Genomic DNA, 25,277 nt, shown 5'->3' on the forward strand with positions numbered 1-25,277 from the left:
AAGGTTTCAATGTAAAACCACGTATGGCTTTCCATTTATGCGAAAAGATCAGGTCAAATACACTTATCTCAAACACTATTTAATAGCCACAAAATCTACAGCTCCAACATGGTATTGCTCAACAATGTAAATTCAATCTGATCTTTATAAACAAGATTTCGGAAAGAAGACCGAAAAAAAGGAAACAAATATACAAATCCATCGATGGTCATAAGCAAGTCGTGACTATCATTCCACCTTCACCCATCTAGATGGCGACAAAGAAGCTCTTCTCGCCCTCCTTGGGAATCACTCTCGCGCGCTCGACAATGGGATCCGCACAACTAACGCGAATACGCTCAGGAGTGGCAGGACTCACAAGCGAGAGGACGTCAGTAACGCCCCACTCCTTACGCGCATGCTTGAGTGCATCGCGAATCGCGAAGAAGACCGCACTGCCCATGAACAGAGGCGGTTCGCCGATACCACGGGAGCGCTGGATAGTGCGCAGGTTCTCCCACTCGACATCCTTGAGCAGGCTAACGTTGAAGATCTGCGGGATATCGCGGAAGCCCGGGATCTTGTAGTTGCCTGGCCCGCGGGTGAAGATCTGGCCCGAGGCGCGGTGCCAGAGGCTTTCTTCGGTCGTGAACAGGCCCTGGCCCTGCACGTAGGCGCCTTCGATCTGACCGTAGTCGATGGAGGGGTTGATGGTGCGGCCAACATCCATTTTGATATCGGTGCGCAGCGGGGTCCAGTCGCCGGTCAGCGTGTCGATTTGCACTTCTGAGGCTGTCACTCCCTGCGTGAAGTAGAAGAACATTTGGCCCGAGTTCTCGCCCCATACGTATCCGATGTCTGGGGTGCGGTAGTAGCCGTTCGCGGAGAGGTTGATGCGGTCGAAGTAGGCTGCGTGCGCGAGCTTGGACATGGGCGCCCCGGGGAATTTCTCGCGGTAGGGCTTGAGGCGCTCGTTGATTTGCTCGCAGGCGTTGAAGATGGCGTAGCCGTTCAAGTCGGAGCTGGCCGATGCGGCGGTTGAAGATGTGTTGGCGACAGTGTTGGTGGCGGTCTCGGAGATGTAGACGTCCTCTAGGGGAACCTGGAGCGCTTCGGCGGCAATCATGGTCATCTTCGTGTGTAGACCCTGGCCCATTTCAACACCGCCGTGGGCGACGAGAACACTCCCGTCGTGATAGATGTGGACAAGAGCACCGGCCTGGTTCAGGAAGAGCGCAGTGAAGGAGATACCGAACTTGGTCGGTACGATAGCCATGCCTCGCTTTGACCATTTGTGTTGCTTGTTGTACTCCTCCACAGCCTTCCGGCGTTCCATGTAGTTACTCTCCTCCATAACCTGCTTGTACATCAAGGGCACATACCAGTCTTTGAGAATCTGGTTGAAGTGCGTCTTCTCACCAGGCTGATACATGTTGATTGCGCGAATCTCCTCAGCAGGAATGTTTAGATGGTCCGCAATCTCGGAAACATAGCATTCGGCAAAGAACAGGCCTTGCGGACCACCAAAGCCACGGAAGGCAGTGTTGGAAACCGTGTTGGTCTTGCAGATCCGGCCGCGAACGTTGACATTGGGGATGTGATAAACGCCATCAATGTGAGACAAGCTTCGCTCCACGACAGCGCCGGAAAGATCTTGCGTGTGACCACCATTGGCATACACGTCAGCATCAAGCGCCAAGATCTTTCCTTCCTTGGTGACTCCGACCTTCCATTTGCCGAGGAACGGGTGACGTTGACCAGAAGTCAGAATGTCCTCGTCACGGTTGAGCATGCAGCGAACAGGCCGCCTCGTCTTGTGTGCAGCGGCAGCACAGATACCGGCCAACTGGACGGACCGTGTTTCTTTGCCACCGAAACCACCGCCGAGTCGCTTGACTCGAGAGACAACCTTGTTCGAAGCAGCACCGGTCACTTGAGCGATATAGGTTTGTCTAAAATTCGAGATCAGTATTGATTGTTAGTCGTGCTGATTGGGGAACATACGTCTCAGTGGGATTCTGGGTGCCGCTCCAAACCTCCATCTCACCATCCTCCGGCTTTGGAATGGCCACACAAGCTTGTGTCTCCAAGTAAAAGTGCTCTTGACCACCCATCCGTGAGACACCCGTGATAATGTGATCGGCTTCCTTGAAAGCCGCCTCGGTATCGCCGTCCACGATATAGCGATAGTGCTCAAAGAAGGACTCCGCTTCGATTGCTTCCTCAATCGTGAGGATCACCGGCAAGTCTTCATATTCAACCTTGACGGCCCGCATGCCTTCTTCAGCTTGCTTCGCCGTAAGTCCCAAAATAACGCCAATCGGCTGTCCGGCGGTGTTGACCTCGTCAACCGCGAAGAACTTCTCATCGCACACGGGTGCGCCCCACCAGTTGGCTGCGGCATTCGGCAGGTCGTTGTGATCGACGTAGTCCACAACTCCGGGGACTTCCAGCGCGGCGGAGACGTCGACGCTGAGGATCTTGGCGTGGGCTTTGGTCGAGAGAACCATGCATCCGAACAATTCGTTCTGCTGCACAGGGATGTCATCGGTGTACTGGGCCTGGCCGGTGGCCTGCTTCAAGGCCGCCACATGCGGGGACGCTTTCCCAAGAATTCTCTGCTGGTAGGCGATCGAAGCCTCATTGTCCTGTTTACCCGAAGAGATCGCTCTTTCAATCTCTGCAATGACATCAGGGTCTAGGTCGGATGACTTGACCTGCAGCCCAGAAAGCACGTCATGGTAAAACCGATAGAAGAAGCCGAGTGCCAGAGATTTGCGGTATGTGGCCATGCCACCTGGCACACCGAATGGAAGATTAAAGTCCTGTTCCAATGCATTCATGACGCCCTCGAGCGTTGCAGGGCTGGGGAATTTTTGGCCGACCAAGAAGGCCTCTGCGTTTTTTGCAGACACGGTCAGGGCCGCCATACCACCAAAGATCAGGTTACAACTGAGGACGTCGTTGGTCTCCGAGAGAGAGACACGCAGGGCGGCGTTAACAATGGCAATATCGTCATCCTTGCGCTTGGCCTGCTTGTAGGCGCGCATATATTCGCCTTTCTGTGCAATCGGGATCCGAAGGCTGGCAATGATGGCATCCGGAGGAAGAGCGGTCTTGCGGTAGCCCAAGAAGAATTCGGTCATGGGGATGTGCTTTTCCCCTGCGAGCGACCTGGCAATGAGAGTCGTGTTTGTAGACACCAGGATCGGGTTGAGATCGGAGATCGGGGAAGCAGTAGCCAAGTTACCAGCAGGGGAGGCAACGTTTCGAATCTGTCTTCCAGCGAAGTAGTGCAGCTGCTTCTTGATGGCTGCGAAAGGCTGGCCTGCGGCAGAGCCATACCGTTCGACGGCTTGCCCACAGATGTTTTCCAAGTCTGTCAGAGACACATTGGCACCGACCTCCAAGTAGTCGTCGTGGAACTCATACTGCCGCAGCTCTGGGATGTCGCCCAAATAGACAGAGGCAGCATAGCGCATCGCCTTGAACTTGATCTCGATTTGCGTCTCCGAGCTACCGCCAATCAACTTCGCCTCGGGGTGGATGCTCTTGATCTGCAGCAATTGCTCCATGGTCACGGGCCGATACCACTTCTTCCGCTTGTTGCCGAAGACCAGTGGGCGGAATTCATGCTTCCTCAGCGCTGCAGGGAAGATGAGTTGCGTGTCGGGATTGTAGGGCTTGAAATCCGGCTGTGGGAACTTGATCTCCACCTTCTCATCGCCGTCTTTATTTCCCGCGGACGACCCTTTGCAGCAACCGCCGCCGCCGTTCTTCTCCATGCAGCAGCCCGATCCTCCATTCGACGAGGCCATGCCACAGCTATTGTTCTTGTTGTTGAAGCTCTGCGCGGCGTCGAGAATGGGTCTGTAGCCGGTACAGCGGCACAGGTTTCCGTCAAAGGCTTCCTCCACATCATGCTCGGAGGGCGACGGGTCGTTTCGTAGTAAGGCATAAAGACTCTTTTGAAGATACATAGTTAGTCGGACGATTCCAGTCTCGTTAGCCGGAATAATACAGGGCTGGGCGTACCATGATAATCCCGGGCGTGCAGAAACCACACTGGCTCCCATTGCCAACCGCGATCCGCTGCTGGATGGGATGGGGATCTTTGACATTCCCAATCCCTTCAACGGTGATGACATGTTTCCCATCGACGCTGACCAGCGGGGCGAGACAGGCATTAACGGAAGCGTGGTAGATCTTCTTCGTGGTCGGGTTTATGTGCGACACGACCTATGCGATTGGTTGTCAGCGCCGAGTTCAGTCAAATATATATATTCCTTTCACGCAGTACATACCACCGTGCAGGCACCGCAGCCACCTTCGGCGCATCCTAGCTTGGTCCCCGTCAAACCGATACCGCGCAGGTATTCTAGCAGCGTCACCTCCGGATTGGCTGTGTCGACGGTGACCTTGGTGCCATTCACGTAGAAGCGGAGGGCGTCGTCCCAGTCCTCGGTCAGCTGGGCCAGCGAAGTGACCTTCTCGACCGCGGCCGCGGAATCCTCGTGGATACCGATTCCGGGCGCCATTTCGATGAATTCTCACGGGGTAAGTAAACCAAAATGACAGAATGAGGGTTTCAGGTGCGACGGCCCATGATGTCTCGAGTATTTATTTGATGTGTGGCGAGGCACTACCGCGACGACTTGCCTAGAGGTTCAACCTTCCCAAGTGGTACAGTCAAAGAGGGGGGACCGAGATGAAGCGATAAACCTGGATTGCGGGGAGTGGCGACCTCCGGTTCCCCCGCGGGTACACCGCGGGCGCTTATCTGGCTCCGATCTAGCTAACTAATCAAGTATTCTACACAACGCCCCCCCAGACACACAAGATAACAGAGATATACGGAACAACAAGCAAAAAGACAGGTTACAGCACCATCCCACACTCAGTTCGGCGGCTTCAGAAACGCCTGCTCTTGCTCTTGCCATTTGCGTCGCTCCACCACCAAGCGTGCTCTGAAGACACATACAGGGATTAGCCCGCATCCACAAAGGAATTAGTAGATCATAAATCACTCACCGATAAGCTTTCACAAATCGCCACACCTCGCTGTCCGCCAGGTTCCACGCTTCGGCGACATCCTTGATGCTGATACGGCTTATCTCCTCACTCTTGATCGCCTCCCGCGCCTTCTGGATCAACTCATACTCCCGCGCAATCCCCTGCTCGCTCGGGTTGGCAAACTGGAAGCTCTCCTTCTCGGCATACTGGGGCTTATCCTGATTGCCCTTGCCACCCTCGATCTTGGGGTCAGCCTTGCCACCGCGGGGGATCTGGAATCCAAGCTGCCATTCGAACTCATCCAGGAGATCGGACGGCAGGCCGGTGCCCGCCTCGCCAGGGAGAGACTCGACGGTCATCCACAGGGATGAGCCGATGGCTTCCGGACCTGCAACGACTTGTTTGAATACGCTCCCGCGGGCCGCGCCGCCCAGGTCGTCTCCGAGGTGATCTCGCGTCACCTCGAACAACCAGGGGTCGCGGTCCGTGTCGCGGCGAATGTGTCGGGTCGTGATCTCTTCGGAGCTCTTCTGCAGGCTGATCAGGGTGTACGGATGGGGCAGGGTGCCAATCGTAAAGAGAAATGTAGTGTTCTTGTAGTTCGCGGGCTGGCTGATCCGCATGGTTTGTTTCCCAGAGCCGCAAGGGCGGCAATCGGGGAGGTTGGGCGGGCAAGAGTCCGCCATGGGGGTATCCGGACACTGCACAAGAGCCTTGGCCAGTCGCAGAGCCGGCTCCACCAGGGCAGTGGTGTACTTGGGGAAAGGTTTTAGCACGGCAAGTCCGGCCGGGAAGCCATTTTGAAATGTGTTGTGGAGGTGCGCATTGATTAGCTGCACCAATTCCTTGCGGCCAGCCGCCGGGTTCTTGCTGATTTTCTCGCCCAGTCCTGAGTACTTGGAGGTGATTGTCGACGATCGGTAGAAGGCCAGCGGAGCAGGTTGTTCAATCCGGAAAATCTCCGGAGACATGAGGTCCGTCATGGACGTAGATTTATCGTCCAGCTTCTGGGCGGCCTCCGCGATGGCTCGTTCGATCATGTGCTTCTCCGCTGCATACAGGCCACCGTTGAAGTTTTCGAAGCGCGTAATATGGTCTGGCTCGCTGCCGCGACGTAGATAAGACAGAAGGGGATCGTCGTACCGGGCCATAGGGAAGCAAAGGAAGTCGGCTAGCAAGCCCGATCCCATGTGGCCCCAGGCCAGCCATCGATATACCTCGTTCTGAGCCTCGCTACTAAGCTTCAATTTTTGAATCGTCTCGTAATACGGGTTCCTTTGGGCATCCCCAGGGCCCAGAATCACGGGCCGGAAACCTTGGGCATACCAGGCCCGACGCCAGGCCAGCAGCAGCTCAAAATCCGCTTTCTTTTCCTCTCCCCGATCCTGGCCCGAATGCTTATTGGGATTGTAGTTCGGGTTGAAGTATGTGTAGACGGCACGACGATCGGCCAGAGGCGGGAGGACAGAGCGACCCTCATCCAAGGTGACGGATGAGGAGAACGGGTTCAGCCACTGCCAGTCGCTGAACCATTTCGAGTCTCCCCTGGTGCTGTTCTTTTCCTCTGGTGGCGCCTCGTGGGCTGGAGGCTGGAACGATGGCAGGCTGAAGTGGCCTAGGCTTAATGATGGCAGTTTTGGTCGCACATAGTTGGCTGCCCCTGAGACTTTTTCGCTGACGGGTTCAGGGATGGGGGAGGAGGAGAAGATGAATAGGAGCAGAGCGACAAAGACGATGATCGAAAGCAGCGCGGTACTTCGATGGAGGATCATCTTTGTCGCATTCGACCGAACGACCAGTCAGGCAGGTGTGTTTCGAGAGAGGTGCGGCGTTGGAGTTTTAAGTCGGGCGCGGGAGAACAACAGCCGTGAAGCTTGTCTCCTGCAAGAAAAGCCGCCTGGCCTCGCAGCGGTCCGAACGGGGGGGGTCAGCCGCACCAGGAATGGCGGAGTATAGGGGTTGGGAAGGGAGGATGATTAGAGGAAGGGAGACAACGAAACAATCCTAATTGTGAATGGGGCCAGTTTCTCATGATGTCAACTCATCCTTGACCCGAGCGTGATCCTCAGGCATGAAAACGCTGAGCTAACAGCGGTGAGCGCCTTGGTCCAATCACCGTCCCGGCGAGATCGGCCGGTTCTTTTTCTGCTGCCCCTCATACTCTCGACTTATTTGAGTCACACCATCTTCACTCTTGTTTCTCTCCCGCTGCAACCATGGCTGTGGGATCAGGTCCATTGCAGGACCGCCTGGAGCGATGGGCCCAACGGCTCAACAACCTGACCGTCTCTCCATTGACTCGAGACTACCCGGACTCCCAGAAGGCCGACTCGAGAGCCATCGAGGCATTCGAATCGATTCAGCTGCCTAAGGAAACTCAATTGGCGCTCAAGAAGCTCTCCGGCTCATCCACGTCGGACTTTACGGTCTTCCTCACCGCATTTGTGATTCTCGTGGCACGTCTCACGGGCGACGAGGATATCTCCGTGGGAACAAGCCTAGGTGATGATGGCCGCCCATTTGTGCTGCGGGTGCCCATTGACGCATCCGAGACCTTCCTCCAGCTCTATGCCAAAGTAGACAAGGTACGAAATGCATCGATCTCCCACAACCGTTCTGCTAACCCGTCTCGTCTAGGCGTTCAGCGAAGGCTCTTCCGACATCGTCCCACTGGGCAGTCTGCGCTCGCACATCCAAGACAAGTCCAAATCGGAGCGCGCTCCTATCCTCTTCCGTTTTGCCGCATACGATGCCCCCGCTGCCTCCCAGGAATACCCAGCCAATACCTTCGAGACCACGGATCTAGTGGTCAATGTTGCGCCGGGCTCGACCGCTGCCGGTGCATACTACAACCAGCGTCTTTTCTCAAGCGCACGGATTGCCACTATCCTAAAGCAACTAGCTCAGATTGCCGGCAATGCTGCCGCAAATCCCGAAGAAGCAATTGGCCGGATTGATTTGATGACCGAGGACCAGCGTGCGATCTTGCCGGATCCTACGTCAGACCTAAACTGGTCTAAATTCCGTGGCGCCATCCACGATATCTTCTCCGCGAATGCAGAGAGCCACCCGGACAAGCTATGCGTTGTTGAGACTAAGTCGGCCACGTCTCCTCACCGCGAGTTCACCTACAAGCAGATCAACGAGGCGTCAAATATCTTAGGACACCACCTAGTGCAATCTGGCATCGAAAGAGGGGAGGTGGTGATGGTCTATGCTTACCGTGGTGTAGACCTCGTCGTGGCTGTCATGGGTATCTTGAAGGCCGGTGCGACGTTCTCCGTTATCGACCCGGCGTACCCGCCAGAGCGGCAAAATATCTACCTGGATGTGGCCCGTCCTCGTGCCCTAGTGAATATTGCCAAGGCTACAAGAGACGCCGGAGAACTGTCCGACATTGTCCGCTCCTTTATTAATGGAAATCTTCAGCTCCGGACCGAAGTTCCCGCTCTGGCTCTGCTGGATGATGGCACTCTCGAAGGCGGATTGATCAACGGCAAGGATGTGTTCGCCAATCAGGTTGAGCTGAAGTCCAAATCTGTTGGTGTCGTCGTGGGCCCTGACTCAACCCCGACACTCTCATTCACGTCTGGCTCGGAGGGTCGCCCGAAGGGCGTTCTTGGCCGCCACTATTCGCTCGCATATTACTTTCCCTGGATGTCGGAGACCTTTAACCTCACCCCCAACGACAAGTTCACGATGCTAAGCGGTATTGCCCATGATCCTATCCAAAGAGACATTTTTACCCCGTTGTTCCTAGGCGCACAGCTCCTAGTGCCTGCTCGGGAAGATATCCAGAATGAAAAGCTGGCCGAATGGATGCAGAAATACGAAGCCAGCGTCACCCATCTGACCCCTGCTATGGGCCAGATCCTTGTGGGCGGTGCTTCTGCACAATTCCCCACTCTTCACCACGCATTCTTCGTTGGGGATATTCTGATCAAGCGTGACTGTCGCTCCCTCCAGGGACTGGCCCCGAACGTCTCTATCGTTAACATGTATGGGACTACGGAAACCCAGCGGGCTGTTAGCTATTACCAAATCCCTAGTTACGCCAGCCAAGAAGGATTCCTCGATACGTGCAAGGATGTCATTGCCGCAGGCCGGTTCGTGTCCTACCCCTCCATTAAGATCGCCATTGCGATGTATATGACGATTCAATGCTAACATCTATTCGGGCAGGGGAATGTTGGATGTGCAAATGCTCGTGGTTAACCGCTTCGACCCTACGCGTATCTGTGCGATTGGCGAGGTGGGTGAAATTTACGTGCGTGCTGCTGGTCTCGCAGAGGGCTACCTGGGGTCCCCCGAGTTGAACCAGAAGAAGTTCTTGACAAATTGGTTCGTTAAGCCTGAAGTTTGGATCGAAAAGGACAAGGCTGCGTCCGCAAAGAATGAGCCCTGGCGAGAGTTCTACGTTGGTCCCCGTGACCGCCTATACCGCAGCGGTGATCTGGGCCGATACACCCCAACCGGAGACGTCGAGTGTTCTGGTCGCGCCGATGACCAGGTGAAGATTCGTGGTTTCCGAATCGAGCTTGGAGAAATTGACACGCACCTTTCGCGGCACCCTCTAGTCCGTGAGAATGTCACCCTGGTGCGTCGAGACAAATTCGAGGAGCCTACGCTAGTGAGCTACTTCGTGCCTGATATGAACAAGTGGGCCGATTGGCTTCAGAGCAAGGGTCTCAAGGATGATGATTCCGCCGATGGCATGGTTGGCTTGCTTCGACGTTTCCGGCCTCTTAGGGACGATGCTCGTGAGCACCTTCGCAGCAAGCTTCCCGCTTATGCGGTGCCTACGGTGATTATTCCCTTAAAGAGAATGCCGCTGAATCCCAATGGCAAGATCGACAAGCCAGCCCTCCCCTTCCCCGATACGGAGGAACTTAGCGCGGCGGCACCGCGTCGCCGTTCGTCCGTCATGCAGGCCCTGTCCGAGACTGAGGAGGCTCTTGCCCAGATCTGGGCTAAGCTGATTCCTAATGTCACCGCTCGCATGATTGGTCCCACTGATTCATTCTTTGACCTCGGCGGCCACAGTATTCTGGCCCAGCAGATGTTCTTTGACCTACGGCGTAAGTGGCGCGGCATCGATATCTCCATGAATGCTATCTTCCGCAGCCCGACCCTCAAAGGCTTTGCTAGTGAAATTGACCGACTGGTGGATTTCGAGTCGTTCGCGACTAGCGACGATCCCAAGGCCGCTCAAGTCTCTCAAGCCGCCAGTGAGCCCGACGATGAATACTCAAAGGATGCCCGCCAGCTCGTAAATGAGCTACCGCAAACCTTCCCCGAACGCACTGATGCAATGCTCTCTAGTGAGCCAACCATCTTCCTCACCGGAGCAACCGGTTTCCTCGGCGCGCATATTCTCCGTGACCTGCTCACTCGCAAGGCCCCGTCCGCTAAGGTTGTGGCTTTGATTCGCGCTAAGAGCAACGAGCAAGCTCTGGATCGTCTTCGCGCTACCTGCGGTGCCTACGGCTTCTGGGATGAAGCATGGACCACTAGACTACAGTGCGTCTGCGGTAACCTTGGCGACGCCCGCTTTGGTCTCTCACAGGCCTCGTGGCACGACCTGGCTAGCCGTGTCGATGCAGTTATTCACAATGGAGCCCTCGTCCATTGGGTCTATCCGTATTCAACTCTCAAGCCGGCTAATGTCATGGGAACGATCGATGCGCTAAAGCTTTGTGCCACCGGCAAAGCTAAGCAGTTTGCCTTTGTCAGCTCGACTAGCGCCCTCGACAAGGATCACTACGTCGAAGAATCCGAGCGGATCATCGCTGCTGGCGGTAATGGCATCAGCGAAGAAGATGACCTCGAAGGCAGCAGTGTCGGGCTTGGAACGGGTTACGGCCAGAGCAAGTGGGCGGGAGAATATCTTGTCCGCGAAGCTGGCCGCCGGGGTTTGAAGGGAACCATCATCCGCTCTGGATATGTACTGGGCGATTCTACCACCGGAACTACGAATACGGACGACTTCCTCATCCGTATGCTTAAGGGTTGCGTCCAACTTGCGTCCCGACCCAACATCCACAATACGGTGAATATGGTTCCCGTCGACCATGTGGCCCGTATCATCATCGCTTGTGCTTTCCACCCGCCCCGGGCTCCGATCAGTGTGGCCCATGTCACTGGACACCCGCGACTGCGCTTCAATCAGTTCCTCGGCGCGCTGCAGCTGTACGGCTACGATGTTCCGCAGGTGGATTATGTGCCTTGGTCGATGGCCCTCGAGCAGTATGTCAATGATGGTCAGCACAATGACAAGGATTCGCAGCATGCTCTGTAAGTCTCTTTCTTTTTCTTCTTGTTCGGCAGAAGCTAACCCTCAAACAGCATGCCCCTCTACCACTTCGTCACCGCCGACCTCCCGTCCAACACCAAGGCACCGGAGTTGGATGACACCAACGCCGCCGCTGCCCTCAAGGCCGATGCCGTCTGGTCTGGCGTCGATGTCTCAGCCGGTGCCGGTGTCACGGAAGAGTTGGTTGGTCTGTACGCCTCTTACCTGGTGGAGACTGGGTTCCTGCCTCCGCCCACAGTCCCCGGAGGGAGGCCCTTACCAGCAGCGCGTATTAGCGAGGAGCAGAAGAAGACCTTGCTGAGTGTCGGTGGCCGGGGAGGTGCTGCGTGATAGTATGTTTCGTTGAATTTGGTGGGCATAGATGATTTAAAAGTGTGTATTTAACGTTGCAGTTATGTATGAAGCCATGATTATAACTATAGAGCCAACCACCAATCAAAAGTTTCTCTCCGATCTCGCCCAATTCTTCTGCCCCTCCATCCCATTCCTGCACTCAGCTCTCGAACCTTTTTTCTTTCTCCATTAATCCTCCTTGTGTCTCTTCCCTCGTCTATATCTATACCCTTTAATTCATCCTCGACTCCGACTTCCCAATGGCTGAAGGTACGTGCGCAGGCGAACTCGCTCTCTTTTCCTGCTATCCTTGGCATTCTTTGTTCCTTTTCCCACTTCCCCATCCTTGTTCCCTCCCCAACACACATCATTGTCAAGCACCCGAGAAGACATTCCCCCCGCCGGATAGAGCCTGCTGGAGGTAATCGGACCTCGCCGGTGGCATCCTTCCATCATCCTCCGTTCAAACCGCTGGTCTCCGCAGCTCCTTCCGTCATCGGGTCTTTTCGCCGCCACACCCGGCCTCAATCCCTCTCCCTCTCCTCATGAGCACCATGTCCAGACTGCTTCCGCGGCGGGAATTTCTAGCGCGCACAGCAGGCATCATTCGCAATACTCCATGCCCCCGGGCCTCTTCCGCGCGACTCATTCCACCCCCCACAACCCCCCAAGCCGCATGGAACCGCATCTCCCCCTTCTCAACTAGCACACCTCTCTCCTGCTCAGGCCACAACAAGCCCAATAATGACACTTCCTCCTCCACAGACAAATACGCCGCAGGTTTGCGCCTGAACAAAGAATGGGCCGCGGAAACCGCGCGCAACCACCCAGACCTCTTCCCCACGCTCGCAAAGGGCCAGTCGCCCCAGATCCTGTGGATCGGATGCTCGGACTCGCGCTGCCCGGAGACCACCCTGCTGGGCCTTCAGCCCGGTGACGTATTCGTGCACCGCAACATCGCGAACGTCTTGCACCCGGGCGACCTCAGCTCCTCCGCCGTGATCGAGTACGCTGTGCACCACCTGCGCGTCCAGCACGTCGTGCTCTGCGGCCACACGGCCTGCGGTGGCGTCGCGGCTGCGCTGGGGAATAAGCAGCTCGGTGTGCTGGATCCGTGGCTTCTGCCGCTGCGCCAGGTGCGCGAGCGGAACTTGGATCTCTTGCAGTCTCTTCCTGCTGATGAGGCTGCACTGAAGCTCGTTGAGCTTAATGTCCGCGAGGGATTGAATGTCATCAAGCAGAAGAGCGTCGTTTTGACCGCTATCCAGGAGCGCGGACTGCAGGTTCATGGCCTGATCTACGATGTTGGGTCCGGCGTCCTAAGGGAATTGGATTCCCAGGACTCGGATGAGACTATCAAGGCGCGTCTGGCGGCTTTCAAGACGGAGGGTTAGAGATATATAGTTGCAGATGCAGTGGCGGAAGGATATGTGCAGTGTTCTAGATAGTGAATTGATGACGTGACGACGAGGACTATATCCGATTGGAGATGCAGAAACGACCTGAAGGTGGTAAAATGCTTGCAACTAGTTTTCCTACCTCTTGGAGGTAAAATTGGTGGTTTCAATTGGACTTGTCTTATAATTCCACCCACAGATATACAACTCTGCGGGGTATGCACTTTCCTTCCATACTGAAGCTCCATCAATATCTTGTGTTTTCCTATCTATGTGTACCCAACTATTCGGGATAAATCACCCCTGGTCTACCTACCGATCTAAACAGCACTGTCCTTGTAGGTACGCCCTTCCGAGGCGTCTCATCTGACTTGACATGTAACTTCCCAGTTCTGAGCCGCGTTCCACCCGCGTCTAGCCATCTGTTACTTAAGATCACCGGAACAATTGGAGGCAAGGGATTCGCATTTCCATGTCTCGGGAATAAATACCCAGTTTCCACCCACGCTGTGACACTGCCCACTCTCTTGAGTTTCACACCGGAACCCCGGTCTTCGGGGGAAATGAGCTATCAGTTACAAAAGGAGCAATTGAGCATTTCCAAATGGACTATTTCCACGTCATTTTTGCTTGTCTATTAAGGTCAAAATTGATTTCCAGGGAGAGAAAAAGCATTACCTAATTCATAGTTCGGGAATAAATCTCGGGAATAAATCCCGGGTTATTCCCGAGACCCAGAAACGTAGATATTTAGGGTCTGGAACACACGCTTGACTCATTTTTTCAGTCCCCTTAGCTATTGCTCAGTATTGCCCAGTGTGTTATTTTTTTTCTTGTCATACCCAATCACAATGCCCTCAACAAGCCTCTGCCAAGAGGAAACATGTCCTCCATACAGCCTGATGGACGACTACAGTGAAGGCGCACATCCCCAGATCCTCGAGGCACTGCTTCGGACAAACTCCACACAACAAGTCGCCTATGGGGGCGATGAATACAGTGATGCTGCGCGGCAACTAATCCGCGACAAGATCGGGTGCACCGACGAGGAAGCAGACATTTTCTTCGTGCCCAGCGGGACATCAGCAAATCTGATATCCATCGCTAGCTGTCTCCGGCCCTACGAAGCCGTAATTACCGTGGACTCCGGCCATATTGCAAGCAAAGAGGCCGGTGCCATTGAAGCCACGGGCCACAAGCTTATCCTTGTCCCCGCGGTCGATGGGAAGATGACCCCCAAGCTTCTGCAGAAGGCGTTTCAGAACAACCAGTTCTATCCGCATATGGCGAAGCCAAGACTGCTTTACCTCTCTAATGCCTCGGAGACGGGAACGGTGTACACGAAACGAGAGCTGAGCGAGCTCTCTGCGCTGTGCAAGCAGCTCGATTTGCTCCTTTTGATGGATGGCGCGCGGTTGGGAACGGCACTGTGCTCGAAGAAGAACGATATGACCCTGCGAGATGTCCATGAATTGACGGATATCTTCTGGATCGGAGGCACCAAGGCTGGTGCATTGCTCGGCGAAGCAATTGTCGTCAAGAAAGCGCTCGCAGAAGGATTCATTTTTCACCTGAAGCAGCACGGCGCTCTGCTGGCAAAGGGTCGGATCCTGGGCGTGCAGTTCCTGGAGCTTTTCCGGTCCGATCTCTTCTTCGAGCTGGCGACACATGCGAATCAGATGGCGCAGAAGATCTCGGCTGGTTTCGAGAATCTGGGGTACAAGCTGTTGGCCGAAACCGAGACAAATCAGGTGTTTGTCATTCTACCTCAGCGACTTGTCCGGAGACTGCAGGACAGATTCCGGTTCTATGTCTGGGAGGAATTGGATGATGGCCAGGCGGTGATTCGGATTGTGACGTCGTGGGCGACAGATGAGATGCAAGTGGACAAGTTTAATGCGTGGGTGCAGCAGTGGACGGTGGCCTGCAAGGACATGGAGGTCTAATTGTTTTCTTTTTTTTGCATGCATGCATGGATTGGAGTTGGCCTTTAGATATTTATATCTGCTATATAACTAGAGAACTTAAATTAACACTATTAACTTACTTAGTTAATGACCATTATATATGCCTGAGTGCTAAGGTGTCAAATAAGATCACCTGATTGGTTTGGTATTTCTAGGGAGTTTGTCTTCACCCTTCTCTTTCATCTTCCCAGCACTACCTAGTCATTTTTGGTCTTCTTCATGAAACAATAATGGTGTCGAGACCAATTGCCTGTTGAACCGGAGCCGAGATTCCCGCCAAGGCTTACTACGTCCAAGGCTCCATGCGACTCTCAATATCATGCGAAGGGTGTCGGTAGGTTATCCTCGAGAGAATTTTGTCTGCGGAATTGACACCATACACAGTCAAGCAAAGGTCAGATGTGTGCATGAAGGGGTCCCGCCATGCCAGCGGTGCCAAAGGACCAAAAAGCCCTCCTGTGTTTTGACAGACCCGCGTGCATCAAAGCTCAACTCGGGGAAAAAGAGCATTCCATCAAGAACCACGAGGAAGCGAAAGGCCGTTTCCACAGCATCTCTAGCAACTGGCAGCAGTGAGGCTCCATATCGGAGCACTCCCCAGGTTGTTCCTGGGAATCAAGATGCATCCGGTAATCCCATTTCGGCTCTCTCCCCAGCCACAGTAATCAGCGCCGTCGAGACTTATAGGAAGAAATTCCCGGTCGCGAATTTCCTGCACTATCCCTCTCTCATCTCGGATATATCCGCTAGCCCTCTGTCGGTGGACCCAGTCTTCGTTGCGTCGCTACTTTCTCTCTGTGTGCGGTTCATGCCCATCCATGAACTGGACGATGAGGAGACGTATGCGGACTATGCCAGGAAGCAGCTTGCGCATCGTGTGCTCGAGGCACCCTCGCTTTTTCTTGCTCAGTCGTTGGTCATGATCTCATTTTATGAATGGGGGTCTGGGCGACCATATCAAGCTTGGATGTACAGTGGTAGGCATGACAAGGAATGAGACACTGGATAAGTGCTAATCATACCAGGCATGGCCACTTACATGATCCAATCGCTCTTGAAAATGTCAGACGACAGCATGGAACACAACCCCCAAGAGTTCCATGCCTCACGGATACAGTATGAACAACTTGTTCGTACATATTGGTGCTGTTTTGCACAGGATTGCGAGCTTAGTTCCGGAGCCCGACAGCACTTCGCATTATCCTTCTCTCAGATCTCGGTACCGCTTCCTATCAGTGACCGGGACTTCACATTCGACCATTCCCCGACAAGGAGGTTAATGCCTGTGGACATGAATCAGAAGTGTCTTCTTGCAACGAATTTGACCATCGAGCATGGGCTTACGATTGTCACGCGCGGATTTGACATTTTCGTACGCATTTTACGGTTTGCCAATGAGCACCGACGGGATTTGGCTTCCTTGTCGTCAGACGACTCTGCTGGTTCACCCCTACATCTGACCTGGCAACAGCTTAAGGGAGAGCTGGACGAGTGGAGATCTCTGCAAGACGCGACGGTCAGATACCCTGCCACCAGCGCCCAGGCACATGTTGCTCTTGGATATGGCGAGCTATTCGCATATATCAATCTGGTCTATTTCATGAGGCATGCCATATCTCCGAAACAAGATGTAGACACCAAACTGACTGGCGACAGCGTACTTTTCCTCCACCGGGACCGATTCCTTTCTAACCTGAAACCCCACTCCGATGTCTTTCATGACACCAGCGATGGCATACCGGGCGAACCGGGCACCATCAAACAGCTTTTCGAAGCAGCCCAGCAAATCGGCGGAGTCCTGTCCGCCCTCGAAGCCTCAGAAGCTCCCGTCATAACGCCATATTCAGGCTTCAGCGTCTTCGTCGCCGCGCACATAAATATGTACGGGACTATCGCACCACATCGGTACCCTGGCGGATTTGAAAGAGCCGAGGAAGAGAAGAGCAAGAACCTGGAGTATCTTGAGCGACTGAGTAGGTTCTGGCCTGTTGGTCGGAGCTGGGTACGTTTTCCTTTCCTTTCTTTTCGTCGCGGGGTATCTTCTTCCTTCCGAATCACGGTGATAACTAACAGACAACCGAAAGTGGCGCACCGTCCAAGACGCAAATCGCTTCTACGAAGCAGTGAAAAGTAACCAAACACACCCCGAGTCTGGCATGCATAGTCCGCGTCGTTTAGCACTGGCAGGAACATTAGATGAGTATGGTGATATCCGCTCTCGTCCACACGGCGACCAGCAACAGCAAACTTCCCGGAGAAATGCCGCTGTATCCCATGACTCTCCGCATTACACTCATGGAAGACCATCTTCGCCACCTGAGCTCGGAAGCGAAGATCAATTCTTGTCGAGAGAGAATGCCTCCCTTGGTGGTCATCACGATTTCGAAACTGATATGTTTCAGTGGCCGTTTATTGATGCCTCGTGGTCAACGGGGTTTGACAGTGGTTTGGATGGGCTGTGGCATAATTCGGGGTTGTTTGATATGAATCCGTCAATGAGGTAGCGTCCTGCGGCTTTCCAAGGAGTATTTTCTCCGCTTTTATACCCTCTATTTAAAATTAGTCAAGATACTAGTGCTACTAAATTATTGGACACGTATATGATCCATGACCAGCAAAGTTATTCCCACCCAATCTGTTACCGGGTTGATGGTGTCGAGGCCGTATCTCAGTTTATCGGATGCCGTTGAGTTGGAGTTACACTGTTTTCATAATTATCCTTAATGCAAATTCGGGCCTTGCAAATGAACTAACCTACTTTTACTTCATGCATGAGCGAGAATCTTATCTCTGGTTCGATTCACACTATACCGTTATCGGTTTAGCCCTTGCGTTCTGGCTCTCACGAAGAACGCTTCGATTGACCGCCCTTATCACATCATCGACGCAATATGAAGCCCTGCACCTTCGTGACTGGGAATCCCAACAAGGTCGCCGAGGCGAAAGCTATTCTCGGGGACAAAGTCCCAGTAAAGAATATAGCGCTAGACCTCCCAGAAATCCAAGGCACTCTGGAGGAGATTGCGAAAGATAAGTGCCGACGAGCATCCAAGATTGTAACACTGTATCTTGCTCCTATTGATGATTTATGGGAGCTAATTTGGACAGATCGATGGGCCCGTGGTGGTGGAAGATTCCGCGCTGGAATTCAACGCTATGAACAAGATGCCGGGGCCATATATGTCCGTATTTGAATCTCAATTGACTAGACACGAGAGCTGATCACTTTTTTTGGAAGTAAATATTTCCTAGAAGCACTGGGAAATGACGGGTTGAATAAACTCCTCGAATCATTTGAGGATAAGAGTGCCGAGGCAGTGTGCACCTTCGCGTTTACTGCCGGCCCGGCCATGGAGCCACTGATCTTTCAAGGGAGATTGAAGGCATGTCCATCGTGATTTCACAGAAAACCCCGTTACTGACGCTAGTTAAAGGGCAAAATCGTTCCTTCTCGTGGTCCTCCACGCTTTGGTGTGTATTTGCTTTTCCATCATGGCCCCCGACGATTCTCACCGTTAGACAGGATGGGATCCGATTTTCGAGCACGAGGGGGAGACTCTTGCCGAGATGGAATATGATAAGAAGGTGGGATCTTCATTGCCTGATCCATTCAGATCTAATGCTAACAATACCCAGAACAAGCTGTCTCCTCAATATCAAGCCTTGCTCAAGTTCCAAGAATGGCTAGCCCATGAGGAGAATCGCGCACTGTTCTTTGAAAATTCATCATGACCCAAAATTCAAGACCAAAACCATCCATAGCCTCGCTCCAATCTATGCATTCATTCATAATAAGCCCCTTGATCAAACGGTTGAGGCGCCTGATCCGGCCACAATTTCGAAATGTCTTCAGGCCAACCTCTCTCTATACTGACGAAGTCGTCCAGCATATTTTCGAACGGCGCTATCTCATCGTTGACCGTAAATAAGGATAGATCTAAAGCCATGTCCTGTCCATAATCGAAACCGCCAAATTGGCTCTTCGGAGCTATCTCTGGCACCTGGTCAGAAAGTCCTATGGGGAGACCAACATTAGATCCAATACTAGAATAATGCAGGTTTCCTTACCACCTGAAAGAGTCCAAGCGGACATGCTCGATTTGTCCAGGTCTTGTTTCAGCACTTTCGTGATGGCCTTGGCTGCCTTTTGTGCCTCAACAGACCGGTCGGCATTCTTCTCCCATATGGCCTTCGCACTAGTCAAGGCTTCTACGATGTCATCTCGCCTATGCGGAGCGCAGGAATTTGACATCCCAGCATCTCCATTATTGATTCTGCTCAGAGCGAAACACAGCATCATCGTAGCTTGCAGGAAATCATGACTGAGCGATGAAGCTACCTTCCAACGAATGCTGAACATAAGACCTCCGGGTTGAGTCTCTTCGCTCATTCTTCTCTGATGCTCCAAAATTGCAAGCGCAGATTGGATGCATATGTCATTGGAGTTTGTGCTTTCTTCTCCCGCAGATCCTTTCATGAAGCTGTGCCGATGGAGGAGGTAAATGGCCTTTTGAATGAGGATGTCCAGAAACATCCGATTTAGGATGGTGACGGGGTTGTCTGCAATTTCTGTTTCCAGAGAGTTGTACTTGAGCCACTCGGGGAGGGCATCGATAGCCTTTTGGAGCTTAGCACTTAGTACAGCAATAGTAGCGGAGGTTGGCGGCGCTACTTCAGCAGTATCATAGATCTCTGCTGAGACTTTGATGATAGGATTTCTCTGGATTATGTGTAAGAGTGGACTATGATCTGTCAGCGGCCGCTCAGGTGGAATCTCGTCGTGCTCAAAGCCAATATCGTCGTCAAACAAGTGCGCGGGCGGTCGTGTATCGCACTGGGAGTCCTTTATGATACGTGGAAGTCCAATTTGTGTACTGGTGAAATAGTCCATCTGGTACAGGGCAATCCAGATCCGCCGTCGAAGTTCTGCCTGTAATGGTCTAATATTTGGCCAGTGGGATGGATCGCGGTGCAATCCCATACGCAATGCGATCCGAATCACGACACCAATCAGGACCCAGTTTCCAATGTTTGTGTCCATGTTCACGTTTTGGTCCACAGCAAAATGTAATGTCAGTGTTTCGATGGTATACCTGCTCGGTCGGAGGTAATCTCCAGCGACCAGGCAGTGGATGGTGAGAGTTCGGTATGTTTCAAGCATGGTTTGGGATTCCACATTGGACAATTTTAGAGCCTCAACTTCTTGCTGCTGAAGGAATGCAGATGTACTCATCATGCTAAACAAGAGTCCTACCCACATAATGGGAGCGGCTGAAGGATTTTCCAAAAGTTTGCGTACTATACAGAGAATTAATGAGCGAATCAACATTTGTCTCGTCGAATTCTAACCTCCGCAAGGAACTTATTACGGTGTAGTATTACTGTTGTCATGTCAGTGCGGAATCCAACAATTCAACTTGAGACTTACCAGGGGCGAGGTCGAAAGCATTGAAGAACTGGGCGACATGTCTGTCGACCACTTTTCGTGCGGGTATCATGGCCATAATCTTTTCTCTCGGAAGACAGCTGACACCAGTGAGAAGAGAGATCTTAGTGCCTAATGATCCATGGAATGTTGTCGACTCTTGAGTTATGACGCTGTCCGAGTCATCGTCGGATAGCTCGTCTTTGAGTTGTTGGATCTGGAACACATCAGAATACGTTTTACAGAGTTATAGAGAACTCTCACATCTTCCAAAATCGTGGCCCAATGAGAGCTGCCCATATAGACTGCATGGCCATCTGTGAGGCTTAATTTGCCCATGTTTTCTGTCGCGTGAGCATCGGAAGGAGGAAGTGACGGTACGTGGTCAATAAGTCCCTGGTCTGAAATTTCTAATTGCTGACCAGAGCTCTGCATCATGTCTCTCATCTCAGTGACGAGCTTTTCCAGACGGGCAATTCTTTGGCGAGCTCCTTGGCTTCTGACATGAGGTCTGTAGTCGATGGCATCTTTTCGCTGCTGCTCGGAGGAGGGATAGCTGCACTCTTCAGGCTTTCTGCGCCGTAGACAAGCGTTACAGGGAGTCTGTCTGTCGCAACGAATTCTGCAAGAGATCTACTTTAAAACGCGCAATCATACCAGCCACATAATATGGACGGACTCACTTGCGCGCTCTGCAGAAAGTGCAGCTCAGGACCGTCTTGTCGCGTCTCCTCTTATCGGAAGTTGACTGAGACATCATTACAGGATTTGCTTCATTCGATCAAATAAGTCAGGCAAGTAACGGTTGTGAGAAGAGGCCCGGAGTGATGTCAAAAACAGCCTCAGGCCACCGGTCCGCCAAGGCTGCGGACGGTCGGACAGTCGCAGGCAGTGAAGGTCCTGATTGGTCCGTGGGTTACTATGGGTTCACCGTCCGTAAAAATCGCTGGGCTTTAAAAAGGGTACCATCTGTCTCGATAAATCATCAAATCGATAAACCGCAGTGCTTTTCAAATTGACGGTAAGATGGGATCCCCCGAAAAAGTCGACTTCGCCTATCCTTCGGGGTTCAAGCTCGCGTTGTTGATGATATCCATATTCATTGGCATGTTTCTAGTGGCCTTGGTATGTTCGATGACCCAGGGTGATCTTGTATTCTATCAATGCATACCTGCTCACTGATAAACTTTCTTTGCAGGATAAACTTATCATCTCAACGGCCACCCCTGCAATCACCAACGAGTTCCACGCCGCGGATGATGTTGGGTGGTATGGCACTGCTTATTTACTCACTAACTGCACCTTTCTTCTGGTATTCGGGAAACTGTATACATTCCTGAATGTCAAATTCACCTTCATCTCAGCCGTCGTCTTGTTCGAGATTGGCTCCGCGATCTGCGGGGCGGCACCGAATTCATTGGCCTTCATCATCGGCAGGGCGATCGCTGGTTTAGGAGCCGGAGGTATTCAGTCTGGTGTCGTATGTATTCCTCCTTCTCTTCTGGGAGCCATTTCTCAAACTATTGATTTTAGCTTGCCATTATCGTCTACGCCGTTCCGTTACAGAAACGACCCCAATACCAGGGCTTATTTGGTGCCGTGTACGGCATTGCATCGGTGATCGGCCCACTTGTGGGTGGTGCTTTTACCACAAACGTCACTTGGAGATGGTGCTTTTATATCAATCTCCCCTTGGGAGGCATGGTCCTGGTGTTTGTCCTTTTCTTGCTACGTGTTCCAAGTCATTCCTCCACCACCGACACTTGGAAAGAAAAGTTGCAGCATCTCAATATCGAGGGCCTCGTTGCTCTCTTCCCTGGGGTGATATGCCTGTGCCTGGCTCTACAATGGGGCGGCTTCACGTATAGCGTAAGTTTCTATAACTGTTACGTAGAGCCAACTAAGCTAACCCTATATAGTGGAGTGACGGACGTATCATCGCGCTACTTGTGGTCGCTTTTGTACTTTTGATCGCCTTTCTCTTGATCCAGATTTGGAAGTCGGATCAAGCCACGGTACCTCCGCACATCTTTATGCAGCGCAGTATTGCTGGCGGGTTCTGGGTGAGCTGCTGCGTTGGCGCACACCAGACACTATTAAGTGAGTCTGCCCATTGCTAGATAAAGATGAGGCTAATGTGAAGGCGCAAGTTTATTTTCTTCCAATTTGGTTTCAAACCATCAAAAGCGACTCGGCAGTCGAGAGCGGCATCCACCTCCTCCCAATGGTTCATTCGTTGGTCGTTTCGTCCATTCTTACCGGAGTGCTTACAACCCGGATTGGCTATTATATGCCCTTCTTACTCTCCGGCATCTGTCTCTCATCAGTTGGCGCCGGTGTGCTTACAACTCTCCACATTAACTCATCCGAGGGCCAATGGATAGGGTATCAGATTATATACGGATTTGGTCTAGGCGCTTGCTTCCAGGCACCCAACATGGCTGCACAGACAGTACTACCGCGCAACGAAGTATCGATCGGTGCATCTCTCATGCTTTTTGCTCAAACGCTTTTCGGCTCTATCTTCGTCTCAGTCGGCCAGAACGTCTTCGATGGACAACTCGCCAAGCGCCTTGTTGGCATCTCAAGCATCACACCACAGCAAATCGAAGCTGCCGGCGTCACGGGCCTGTTTAACGTTATCCCATCTCAGTACCATAACAGGGTTTTGAAAGCTTATAATGACTCGCTCTGTGTGTGCTTTCAAGTTGCGCTCATCATGGTTTGCCTCTCTATACTCGGCGGTCTTTTTATGGAGTGGCGCAATGTCAAGAAGCAACAGGATGATAATGAGGGCGAGAAATATGTCGAGGAAGGCAAGGATCGCGGAAATCAAAACTCCACGGAAGAGACTAATAAGGACGGCGAAGGGCAAGCTCCGTCTATATAGATGCCAGAACCAGTATCTACAGCAATTAAATAATTAGATTTGTCCCACTGATCTGCAAGGCAAATTGCTGTAAGCGTCATCTTTCTGGCCCCAATCGTTAGTGCAGACTCGCGGTGCCCGATTGCCCGATTGCCAAGAATCACCACCTCGAAGCAAACATGCGATATGCCAAGTTATAGAGGCTGCTTCACAGGAAAATGGAACCCAAATGAGCACTACCGATCCTCATCCGAGAGTCTAATCATGTCTTGGAATCGCATCCCCCCAGAGATCTTCGACGATATCAACCAATACCTCGATCTCGAAACTATCAAAAACTTCCGCCTTGCGAGCAAACACACCGCAGAGCGGTGTCTCGGTCCTCGCTTTTTATCCTTCGTGCCATCACACGCGGAAACAGACCTCACAGAGACTAGTCTCCAAAATCTTGCTGCACGAGCCTTACATCCTGTCTTCAGAAAGACAGTTCAACGTCTGACAATAAAAGCTGTCTTCTACGCCCACCACGGAGACTATATCACAAGTAAACGTTGGCGACCATCACTCGCAAGATGGAATGTGAGCGACCGGCTACTCGAAATGATTTGGGGAAACAGAGAACCCTGGGAGCCGCAGAATGTGAAGTGGCTCAAAAGCCAGCAGAAGGCTCGCGATGCCCTATCGGATGAATTCGTCATTAAAACTCTTGCGACTGCACTAGACCAGTTTTTGGTGCTGGACATAATCAAGTTACAACCCTGGATTGCCGTCACACCAGAGAAGGAAAAGAAGATTGACTTTTGGTATCCTGTTGGATTCCAGTGGGCATCGCACGTATCCCTTCTTACACTGGCTGCTGTGGCGAGAAGCACTTCTGCTGTGCGACAATTGGACATATATGGTAGACTGGAGCCTGATGGGGGTGGACCTCCACCTAATTGTTGCACCATTCCCGCAGTGGACATCGCTACTTATCTCGCCCAGATGCACCGGGATGGCTTGAAAGGCAATTCCTTGCCAATGGAACGCTTTGGAGTACACCTCTCAGGCCTTAGTTGGAAGTCTTACAGTGGAAAGCAAGGTTATATGCAGAAATTCTTCAAGAAATCACTATCGGTCTTCCCCGGCGGTAGTCGTCAAAACCCAGGGCTGCTACTACAGTCTATGACCAATATCCTGGATCTATATCTCTATTTCGACTATGACTACGATTACTACCCGTGCTCAGTTCCTAGGAGTTACTATCAAATATTCGCCAGCATTACAAACAACGTCCATCTGCACCAACTGAAGCATTGCCATCTGAGCTATTTCCCGGTCACTGTCACCGTCCTCTGCGACTTTCTCAAGAGACACCAACACCTTGTCTCGCTTTCTATGAAGGGCCTCTGCCTTCCTGATGGCAAAACATGGGATCCCATCCTCGAATTCATCGGGACATACTTCCGGGATCTAGAGAGTCTCAAACTTCAGTTTCTCTATCAAGCCGGGCGTCGGGTCGAGCTGAATCCAAATCCCACCAATGACTTGGACTGGCATGAGGGCCATCAGATATTTGTTCACTCCTGCCAGTTGGAGAGCAGTACTTGTGCCAAATACCATCGAGCGCATAAGTATTTTGGCCATTTGGGGCGCGGCAGGTATGCCGGATCCTATTTTTATTTATCTTTTTATTTAATCGAGTGGAAGCTCCGACCGGAGACATCGGCGCACGCGGTTCCCTGGCAAAAAGGTATTTTCTCTTAGTATAGATCTTTCTAGCAAAGGTCATGAAGCTAATTGATATATATCTTTCCTAGTGTCCTTTCCTGCGCGTTATACAAGCACAAACTGAAGCGGCGGTGTCAGCAAAACCGGTTATGCGGTGTATATAGAGGATTTCTCATGTTCCAAAGTGCCAGCTATTGGAGAAATTGTACAACGCGGGGATTTTTGATGTTGCAGGAAACCGGACATAACCCCCTCATTTGCTTAAATCCGA

General features: G+C 52.4%; 10 protein-coding genes across 10 annotated transcripts; 7 read left to right on the plus strand and 3 right to left on the minus strand.

Annotated features, from left to right (window-relative positions):
• Positions 1-247: 247 nt before the first annotated feature.
• Positions 248-4,517, minus strand: N7510_008837 (putative xanthine dehydrogenase HxA; the record flags this gene model as incomplete). The annotated part of the gene is made up of 4 exons (XM_056980762.1): positions 248-1,931; positions 1,984-3,944; positions 4,015-4,218; positions 4,284-4,517. 4 exons carry the CDS (start codon positions 4,515-4,517, stop codon positions 248-250), a joined length of 4,083 nt encoding a protein of 1,360 aa, XP_056830971.1.
• A 359-nt stretch (positions 4,518-4,876) lies between these two features.
• Positions 4,877-6,764, minus strand: N7510_008838 (uncharacterized protein; the record flags this gene model as incomplete). Its single annotated transcript, XM_056980763.1, has 2 exons — positions 4,877-4,946; positions 5,011-6,764. The coding sequence occupies 2 exons, from the start codon at positions 6,762-6,764 to the stop codon at positions 4,877-4,879; spliced, it is 1,824 nt and encodes a 607-aa protein (XP_056830972.1).
• Positions 6,765-7,208: 444 nt separating this feature from the next.
• Positions 7,209-11,635, plus strand: aarA (L-aminoadipate-semialdehyde dehydrogenase; the record flags this gene model as incomplete). The annotated part of the gene is made up of 4 exons (XM_056980764.1): positions 7,209-7,577; positions 7,630-9,098; positions 9,175-11,286; positions 11,338-11,635. 4 exons carry the CDS (start codon positions 7,209-7,211, stop codon positions 11,633-11,635), a joined length of 4,248 nt encoding a protein of 1,415 aa, XP_056830973.1.
• Positions 11,636-12,183: 548 nt separating this feature from the next.
• N7510_008840 (carbonic anhydrase) lies at positions 12,184-13,032 on the plus strand (the record flags this gene model as incomplete). Its single annotated transcript, XM_056980765.1, has 1 exon — positions 12,184-13,032. One exon carries the CDS (start codon positions 12,184-12,186, stop codon positions 13,030-13,032), a length of 849 nt encoding a protein of 282 aa, XP_056830974.1.
• An 854-nt stretch (positions 13,033-13,886) lies between these two features.
• On the plus strand, positions 13,887-14,981 carry N7510_008841 (threonine aldolase family protein; the record flags this gene model as incomplete). Its single annotated transcript, XM_056980766.1, has 1 exon — positions 13,887-14,981. The coding sequence occupies one exon, from the start codon at positions 13,887-13,889 to the stop codon at positions 14,979-14,981; it is 1,095 nt and encodes a 364-aa protein (XP_056830975.1).
• A 323-nt stretch (positions 14,982-15,304) lies between these two features.
• N7510_008842 (transcription factor domain-containing protein) lies at positions 15,305-17,506 on the plus strand (the record flags this gene model as incomplete). The annotated part of the gene is made up of 4 exons (XM_056980767.1): positions 15,305-15,336; positions 15,387-15,979; positions 16,028-17,004; positions 17,087-17,506. 4 exons carry the CDS (start codon positions 15,305-15,307, stop codon positions 17,504-17,506), a joined length of 2,022 nt encoding a protein of 673 aa, XP_056830976.1.
• Positions 17,507-17,893: 387 nt separating this feature from the next.
• Positions 17,894-18,734, plus strand: N7510_008843 (uncharacterized protein; the record flags this gene model as incomplete). Its single annotated transcript, XM_056980768.1, has 5 exons — positions 17,894-18,184; positions 18,212-18,319; positions 18,431-18,473; positions 18,526-18,587; positions 18,639-18,734. The coding sequence occupies 5 exons, from the start codon at positions 17,894-17,896 to the stop codon at positions 18,732-18,734; spliced, it is 600 nt and encodes a 199-aa protein (XP_056830977.1).
• Positions 18,735-18,784: 50 nt separating this feature from the next.
• Positions 18,785-21,187, minus strand: N7510_008844 (fungal specific transcription factor domain-containing protein; the record flags this gene model as incomplete). The annotated part of the gene is made up of 5 exons (XM_056980769.1): positions 18,785-19,017; positions 19,071-20,300; positions 20,431-20,644; positions 20,692-21,001; positions 21,111-21,187. 5 exons carry the CDS (start codon positions 21,185-21,187, stop codon positions 18,785-18,787), a joined length of 2,064 nt encoding a protein of 687 aa, XP_056830978.1.
• Positions 21,188-22,864: 1,677 nt separating this feature from the next.
• Positions 22,865-23,317, plus strand: N7510_008845 (uncharacterized protein; the record flags this gene model as incomplete). The annotated part of the gene is made up of 1 exon (XM_056980770.1): positions 22,865-23,317. One exon carries the CDS (start codon positions 22,865-22,867, stop codon positions 23,315-23,317), a length of 453 nt encoding a protein of 150 aa, XP_056830979.1.
• Positions 23,318-23,560: 243 nt separating this feature from the next.
• On the plus strand, positions 23,561-25,042 carry N7510_008846 (uncharacterized protein; the record flags this gene model as incomplete). The annotated part of the gene is made up of 1 exon (XM_056980771.1): positions 23,561-25,042. One exon carries the CDS (start codon positions 23,561-23,563, stop codon positions 25,040-25,042), a length of 1,482 nt encoding a protein of 493 aa, XP_056830980.1.
• Between the last annotated feature and the right edge of the window lie 235 nt (positions 25,043-25,277).

The sequence above is a fragment of the Penicillium lagena genome (assembly GCF_028827675.1).
Source record: "Penicillium lagena strain IBT 129212 chromosome Unknown utg000006l_segment0_segment0, whole genome shotgun sequence".
Lineage (NCBI taxonomy): Eukaryota > Fungi > Ascomycota > Eurotiomycetes > Eurotiales > Aspergillaceae > Penicillium > Penicillium lagena.